Source organism: Nicotiana tabacum, chromosome 20, assembly GCF_000715075.1.
Source record: "Nicotiana tabacum cultivar K326 chromosome 20, ASM71507v2, whole genome shotgun sequence".
Classification (NCBI taxonomy): domain Eukaryota; kingdom Viridiplantae; phylum Streptophyta; class Magnoliopsida; order Solanales; family Solanaceae; genus Nicotiana; species Nicotiana tabacum.
Window position 1 is genome coordinate 95,781,588 of NC_134099.1, and position 8,472 is coordinate 95,790,059.

Below are 8,472 nucleotides of genomic sequence, written 5' to 3' on the forward strand. Positions count from 1 at the left end.
GTCTTTTGGCTCTCTAATGGCGTGGCATAAGAAATCGATATGTTCAAATACTCCGGTAATAAAAACTGAGATATTTATTTCATGGCTATGCTTCTTTTGTAGCAGACAAAAGGTGATACTAACGAATTCATGAACTTTTTTTCTTAAGCCTGCTGCACAAATTGTCTCATTTCAGTTTGGAGCATCTGCTTATCATTGTAGATCACAATTGTCATCTCTATCATAATAAGCTTAACTTTCAATGTAATAGTAAACAATACTATGTTGTATCAAAAGTGAAATCTGTAGTAAATTGCCTATTTGAATGCAGAATGATAAGGGTTATGCAGAGTTCTCATATTACTACAACTTTGCAGTGTGAAGGGATTAGCATATGACTGTAAGTGTTGGTTGATTCGACTGCATAAATACACCAGTATCAAGTAACTGAGAAAAATACTCTATTCTCTTTTATATAAAGTTTCATAAGAGTTGGAGGTTATAAGGGAGAGATTGGGCAGTAAATATGAAAAGTTTATGACTGGTTTAAGTCAGATTTGAAGAAGAAAACATAGAATTGAATGACACAGCCACTAATTCAAATTGTATCTCTAGTGCCATAAGGCAAAATAATGAGGCCTACATAGATCTAATCTCTTACTGGAAATTAGGCTTATCACATGATTCAAGGAATAGTTTGAAGAGGTGGTGCTCCAGAAGCCTGAAGCAAATACAACCAACACGGTGTTCCATCATCAGGGTGAGTTTGTAGTGACCGTGGCAAGCTGCGCAACTTATTGAATAAATTTAGTGGATCATGCAACAGCCCGAAATGGGCATCCGGATCACCAATTTGAGAAAGTTTAACTTGAGAAAATCCTAGTGATGGCAATAACAGATCAGGCCAATCACTATAGAAATGGAAAATGGAGCTGCACATTTTGGTTGCTTGCTTGTTCATGAAATCTGCTAAAAGTACTGTATTAGCAGACGCACAGTTATTAGCGATAACCTTGAGTACTTCCATTGCATGAGAGTGTGATAGATAGTAGAGAATTCCCTCTAATACCCACACTGTGTTTTTCTTTAACTCTAATCCTGATGCTTGAAGCTTTTTAAGCCAATCTTTTTCTCTTAAATCAGCTGCCACTCCCTTCAATGATTTTGCTGTCAGCATTGGCCGTTTTTGTTCATTGATTGCTTCTTTTAGAACACTAGTTTTCATCTGTAAGACCTCTGGAAAATCAATCTCAAAAATGTCACTTTCTTTCAAGCAACTCAAGCGGTATGCCCTTGTATCCATACCTGCAGATAAGCAGATTGATATCATCATTAGTCTGTTCTGTTCTGTACTAATAACAACATACCCAATATTATCCCATACTGTGGGGTCTGGAGAGGATAGTGTGTACGCATACCTTATCCCTACCTTGTGAAGGTAGAGATGTTGTTTTCAATAGACCCTCGACAGTGTTCTGTACTGTCCCCACAAAATGGATTAATCAAGCAACTTGCAAGGGAAGTGAGGAACGGAGAATAGAAAATTGGCAGATCAATACGCTAAGTTCTCGCTATGCGCCAAGTTTAAGGAAGGGCCGCATCACATTGAATCTATTGTATGCATGCAGCCTTGCATTTTTGCAAAAGGGTGTTTCCAAGGGAAGACCTCCTGGTCACAACAATGACAACTCAACTCTTATTATTGTGCCAAGGCTTTCTCTCATTGAGGAACTGAGAATGCTTGGAGTAAAATCCACACTTATATTGGAATACTCCATCTGTTCATGGTTCAAATTCCCTAGTTATTGCGATAACTCAAAGCAAGTAAATTTTGCATCACCTATATCAAATCCAGTTGAATGTTAAAATTTAAATAGTCATGACTGCTTTATAGATTGTAGAGATTGCTTATTACCCAAAATTTCTCCACTCTTTTCTACATTGTAGCATTGTTTTTCCAAATAAAAATAAGTGTCAAGTGTGATTTGCTCCGTATGTCGAGTTTGCTGAAGTTCTGTGATTTGAAATGGCGCTATCACAAAGTAGTTATTCCGTTCTATCCTAGGAGAAATTAATCCGTATACTTTGAGGAACAGTAAGAAGATTAAATTCAAGGACACGCAAGAAACTTGTGGGCTTGAAATTATTTTTATATTTTCTGTTCTAAGTTCTATTTTTCTGATTTTCTAATTTCGAACACAGATTAGTAACAATCTTAAGGAATTTATCTTTATTTTTTGTGTTCATCTCTTTTGTGCGTTGAGACGGCTGATAAGAGGAAAGACGAAGTAAACAGTACGATTACTGGTGTGATATGACTATAGAGAGAAATGACAAAATCAAAACTGATCCGAAAAGTCGTTTTCAATCTCTAGCACTTAAACTTAGGATGGCTGGCAGACAAAGAGAAGAAGAAGTAATCTTTCACTCCACGGAATTGGTGTCGTGACTGGACAGTGGTAACTCTATACATTATTAGGCCAATTCAAATTCCTTAGATCGATCTATGGGTGGAACTCGGAAAATTTTATTTTGTGTCTCATACAACTGACACTAGTTGTATGAGGCAACTTTTTTGTCTCACAATTTTGTGGATTCAGATTTCTATGAATCCAAAAGTGTAAGATTGGGGTCCACAAATTTGTGAGACAAAAATGAGCCTTATACAACTAGTGTAAATTGTATGAAACACAAAATAAAACTTCTCGTCGAACTCTTAGATATTTGGACTTATGGTACAAGGAATATTTTGTCTTTTCCTAAGGACTTAATTATTAGACATTTATATAGTGCTCTGAAGGGACAAAGTACTGGAACAACAGACCTAAGGAAATTGAAGGTTGGCACAAGTACTAGAGTGAGCAAGCTAATTAAATTTCGACTCTTGCTTGTCACAAATGCTTCATGGTTTCATCTAACAAATTTTTGTCCAGTAAATTTGTTTTGACCTAATTTACCACTAATACAAAGCATTTCTTTGATCGTATCACATGTTACTCAATTTGAAGATTAAAAACTTCACCGTTTATTAAATTTAGTTGTATCAGATGTTACTCGATTTGAAAATTAAAAATTTCACAGTTTATTAATTATTCTAAATGTACAAGATTGGTTTGAAGATTAAAAACTTCACAATTTATTAATTCTGGCTCCGTCGTGACACAAACAACAATTCTTGTGATTGGCTCTACAACATAATAGGGGCGGCAAATATGAATCTCCTTTTGAAGAAATATGCTTGAAATGTGGAATTATTCACCAAACGATCCTCTCTTAGTCACCACAATCTAATGGAATTGCGAAAAGAAAAAATAGAATGTCAAAGGAAATAATGAATGTCTAGTTAATAAGTTCTGGTTTACCCAAAACTTGTGGGGGGAAGCTACGCTTGCAGCTAATAGAGTATTCAATCGAGTTCCCCTTAGCAAATTGCAATCTATTCCGTATGAAAAAATGGAAAGGAAGGAAACCCATCTTGAATTATTTTAAAGTGTGGGGGTGTTTGGCAATAGTGCAATTTTCTAAACCCAAAGGGATAAAGATATGATCGAAAATCGTTGATTGTATTTTCATAAGATATGCAACCAATAGTAAAACATATCGATTTCTAGTTCATAAGTAAAAAATCCCGACATTCATAATAATATGGTTATAGAGTCAGATAATGCTGAATTCCTCAAAATATATATCCGTATAAAACGGAATGTGAGTCGATTGGTGAAGGATCCAAATGACCTGGGGAAGGAACAAAAGAACGTACATTTAATGAGGAGGATTCAAGACGGAGTAAACGACAAAGAACGTCTATTTCATTTGGACCAAATTTTAAACTTTCTTATTGAAAAATATGTCTCGAACATTTAAAAAAGTTATGTCTTCTTCTGTATCATTATTTTGGAAACAGACTCTCAATAGTGAAATAGAATCCATATTGGACAATTATACTTAGGAATTAGTTTATCTTCCTCCCGGTAACAAACCATTAGGTTCTAAATGTATTTTCAAAGGAAAAAGAAAAATGATGGCACTATTGACAAGTATAAGGCATGACTTGTTGTCAAAAGGTATAGACAACGAGAAGGCCTTGACTATTTTGACACATACTCATTGGTTACAAGAATTACGTTCATATGGGCATTGGAATCATTAGTTGTGGTGTATGGTACTGAAATCCATCAAATGGATGTGAAGACATCCTTATTAAACTAAGTTTTGGAGGAAGAAATCTACATGTAACAACCTGAAGGGTTTGTGGTTCTTGGAAAAGAAATAAAGGTGTGCAGACGTGTAAAGTCTCTTTATGGACTAAAACAAGCACCAAAATATTGACATGTGAGATTTGATCACATAATTTTGTCAAATGATTTTAAAATCAAGTCATTATTTGTGGATGATATGTTGATAATGAATAATTGCCAAGGCACATGAAATATTTGAAATGTGGGGGCCTTAGCTGTTGCATGACAAAAGTCAATATTAGACGCAATGTCTATATTATCTAAAAGAACTAGATGATATAATTTTTGGAACCCACGAATTCCTAGTGGATATGATATGGTAGTCAGTTAATTCATTACTTGTTCTGTCTTAATGATGACTAGTGATAAAACTACCAATTCAAAAGTTATTTACGTACCTATCCAAAATGTTGTGTTCTTTCTTGAACATTGATTATAGTTAGTTCTTTTATGAAATGAGTCATTTGGAAGGCTGTGACTTTTCATGAAAAGGTGCTTTATGTATGTTTTTATATATGTTGTACTATATGAGGTGAACCAACTGATGAAAATAACAAAACAAATTCATAAAAAGTTGGATTTATATCATGAGTAAAGTCTATTTGCATATCATATAAACTTGTATTTCATTATGGAATAAGAATAAATAGCAAAAGGCGAAGTGATTGCGAAATGTGTTAGATATTCAAAGGTTGTGGCTACAACTGATGCAACCATTTCAACCGTTTGTTGCTATATTAAGTGTAGTCAATAATCTGATATGCAATAGAAAGTCAAGATGTATTAGTCTACGACATAAGGAAGTTTGTATTGAACTATCATGGCAATGAAATGAATTTTGAGATATTTGAAATATACTCAAAATTATGATTTGTACTATATAAGTATCCCGTGGCAATGGAGGATATAGTGATGCAAATTAGATCACCCAGTCGACTGCTTCTAAATTCACATGTGGATATATTTTCACAGTTGGTGGAGGAACGATGTCTTGAAAATTATCCAAATAAATATGTATTGCCCGTTCTACAGTGGAGGTTGAGTTTATAGCCTTAGACAAGGCCGTTGGAGAAGCAGAATGGCTTCGAAATTTCTTGAAGATATTCTATTTTGACCCAAACTGTTAGCACCTATATGCATACATTGCGATAGTCAGGTGGCAATAGTAGGGGCTGGAAGCATTATGTATAATGAAAAAACTCATCATATACGACAAAGACATAAAATCATTAGGAAACTACACTATAGGGGAATTATCACGATTGCCTACGTGAAGTCAAGCGATTATGCATCAGATCCACTTACAAAAGGCCTAACTAGAGAGGTAGTTGAGAGATTATTGAAGGGAATTGGACTATGACCGAGGACAAGTCATTGTGGTAGAAATTTTACCTAGAAGATTGGAGATTCCAACATCTAGGTTTAAGGAGATCAAACAAAGTCATTAATGACGGTTCAACATTGTCAAATAAAAAAATTTGGTCCATTCTCGTGATGAGACAATGTTCAGTACCAAAGATAAAACGTTAAAGTTTTTTAATGGTTTCTAAGTTTGATACGGAGTATATCAAATAGTGTATCTACGAGATAACACGTTTAGGAATCATCTATGTAAGTGTGAAGTGTAAGTCGCTTAAAAGAGAATTCTGTAAGGCTAGTTCTCTATGCACTTATGAAATCAGACGGTGTTCATGGCTGAAACGAACACAACAATGAGAACCAAAGACGGTTAAGGGTTTATTATGTGACTTATGGTTGTCTAGGTATATACCAAAGTTCGATGGTTCAAAGATATCAAATCTACCGATTGACCAAGTATATCCGACATATGTCCGCTACGGAAAGTTCAAAGGGAAATCTACTTATCCAGATGCGATTAATCCTTACTTGCGAATCACACAATTTTTATGCATATTTTTATATATATGACCATTCCTCGTTCATGTGGTGGATTGTTGGATTTTTTTTCTAAAGGGTGTAAATGAGAAATGGAAGAGACACCTCTTGGATTGCATCTCTTCATCTCACCCTTCCATTGTCGATAAATTTAGAGGCTTGGCCTCATTTTTACAAATGCATTGAAAAATCTGAAAATTTCTCTTCTCTTTTCTACATTGTTGCATTGTTTTTCCAAATAAAAATAAGTGTGAAGTGTGATTTGCTCCGTTTGTGGAGTTCGCTGAAGTTCTGTGATTTGAAGTGCCGCTATCACAGAATAGTTATTCCATTCTATCTCGGGAGGAATTAATCTGTATATCTTGAGCAACAGTGAAAGGATTAAATTTCTTAAGGACACACAAAAAACTTGTAGGCTCGAAATTATTTTTACATTTTCTGTTCTAAGTTCTATTTTTTTGATTTTCTATTTTCGAACACATATTACTAACGGATTAAAAGCTGAAACAATGCATCTTGTTAATTTTCAGTTGCAATGTCTTTGCAGAATCATTGATCTGTTAATTTTGTAATAGAATAACTAACATACTCATACTTGAAGTTAATTAGTTCATGATAAGTCACTACAAGTTACTAACTAAAGAACAAATTGTCTTTGAGTTGCAAGAAGGAACAAATACGTATATCATTGCCTAAAATGCAACAGAGAGATTAGTTTGATACATCTCTCCAAATTTACCATAAAGGAAAAATTATTTACCTGTACTGGAATGAAAGTGACACAAATAATGTGTGAAATGAAAGATTCATTTAGTCCACTCTTACTAGTTTGGGATTAAGACAGAGTTGATTTACTCTCTCCGGTCCACTTTAATTATTTTTTCGGTTCTTTCTTGTGGTCTACAATATTTAATTTTTTCAGATATCAAGAAAGAATTAACTTCTTTTTTCCAAAGGTGCCTTTGGAGTAAATAGCCTAGGAGTATTTGTTGCATTTCTAATAAATAAATTAAGGTTAATATGGTCAATTTCATTGTTAATTTATGCCAAAAGGTGGATTCCTTAATATGTGTAAAAACAGCCAAAAATTCAATTAAAGTGGACCGTAGGAGGTAGTTTATTTTTTGTCGAGTTTAACTTCTATATGACGGTAAAAAAGAATTTTTACGTTATCAGATCATAACTACATAAGTGACCGTTCATAAAACACGGGATTAGGAACCTAGAAAGTAAAACATGTTATATATAAAATAAATAAATAAATTTACATGGTCAGCTAATATAAGTTAATCCCTTTTGATCACATACCTGCTCCAAGAAGGACAACTTGTGTTGCTCCACCATCAAAGGAACTAAGAGCAGCTTCAATTTGTTTATCAAACCATAGTGTTCTAACAGCAATCATTACACCAGAAACCTCTCTTGCATTATTAAGACAATCCCTCTTAATCTTTTCATACAAGCTTTTGAGGTATGTTTCTCCTGCTAGTAACTCTGCTAGTGGATCGTTTATCACATGCCTCCACAGTGCCCTTCCTGCTGCAATCTGGCACGCTGATCGTCGCGACATATCCCATTTATGTTCAATTTCTGCATGGAGTTCTCTAATATTATCGGTATACAACGAGTCGGGTAATATGAATTCTGGCCATTGCTGGGCTGAATTCACTTGGTTAGACATGTCTGTGCTAAGACGTTTTAATATAAACTATGAGTTATATAGGAGAAATATTTTTAGTAGTAGGGACTAGGGATAAGAAAAGAGAGCCACACAGAACCAATGTCACAGAAAAAAAGAACACAAATATCGTGTCCAGCTTCTTTTCGTTACATAAAGAAAGGGAATGAAGGAGGCCACGACTACCATCAATTCGTATAATTTTTTTTGTTGCATTACTATTAGCTGAGAAGGGCATATATAAGAGTGGTCCAACTTTTTCCTAACTCAAGTACACGTTTGTTTCTATTATATTGGTTGTCTGCCTCAAAATCTAGTTTCATGTGCCTGAAAAAGGCAAGTCGACCTGAGATATTTGCTTGGTTGGTGTGAGATGTCCGGAGTCCCGATTCAGATTTGAAATCAAGTGGTGCCAAGTGTTAACTGGACCTACTACTTAAGGTGCAAACTTAATACCCGATAGGTCAAAATACAACTCAAACCCAAACATACAAAATGAAACTCGGGGATAGGGAATTACTATATATATTTGGGAGAAATTCAAAAATAGCCAGATTTACAACCGGTCATTCAAAAATAGCCCAGTTTTAAAAGTAATCTAAATTTAGCCATTTTTCATGTAAAGATAAATCTGAGCGAAAACACTGTTCAAAACCCGAAAAATACACCAGTATATTATAC

The 8,472-nt window shown here is 34.6% G+C and overlaps 1 protein-coding gene across 1 annotated transcript; it reads right to left on the minus strand.

Moving 5' to 3' along the window:
• Positions 1-483: 483 nt before the first annotated feature.
• LOC107795582 (uncharacterized) lies at positions 484-7,955 on the minus strand. The gene is made up of 2 exons (XM_016618248.2): positions 7,422-7,955; positions 484-1,284 (listed from the first exon to the last, which is right to left on the minus strand). The coding sequence occupies exons 1-2, from the start codon at positions 7,792-7,794 to the stop codon at positions 665-667; spliced, it is 993 nt and encodes a 330-aa protein (XP_016473734.1). The 5' UTR covers positions 7,795-7,955; the 3' UTR covers positions 484-664.
• Between the last annotated feature and the right edge of the window lie 517 nt (positions 7,956-8,472).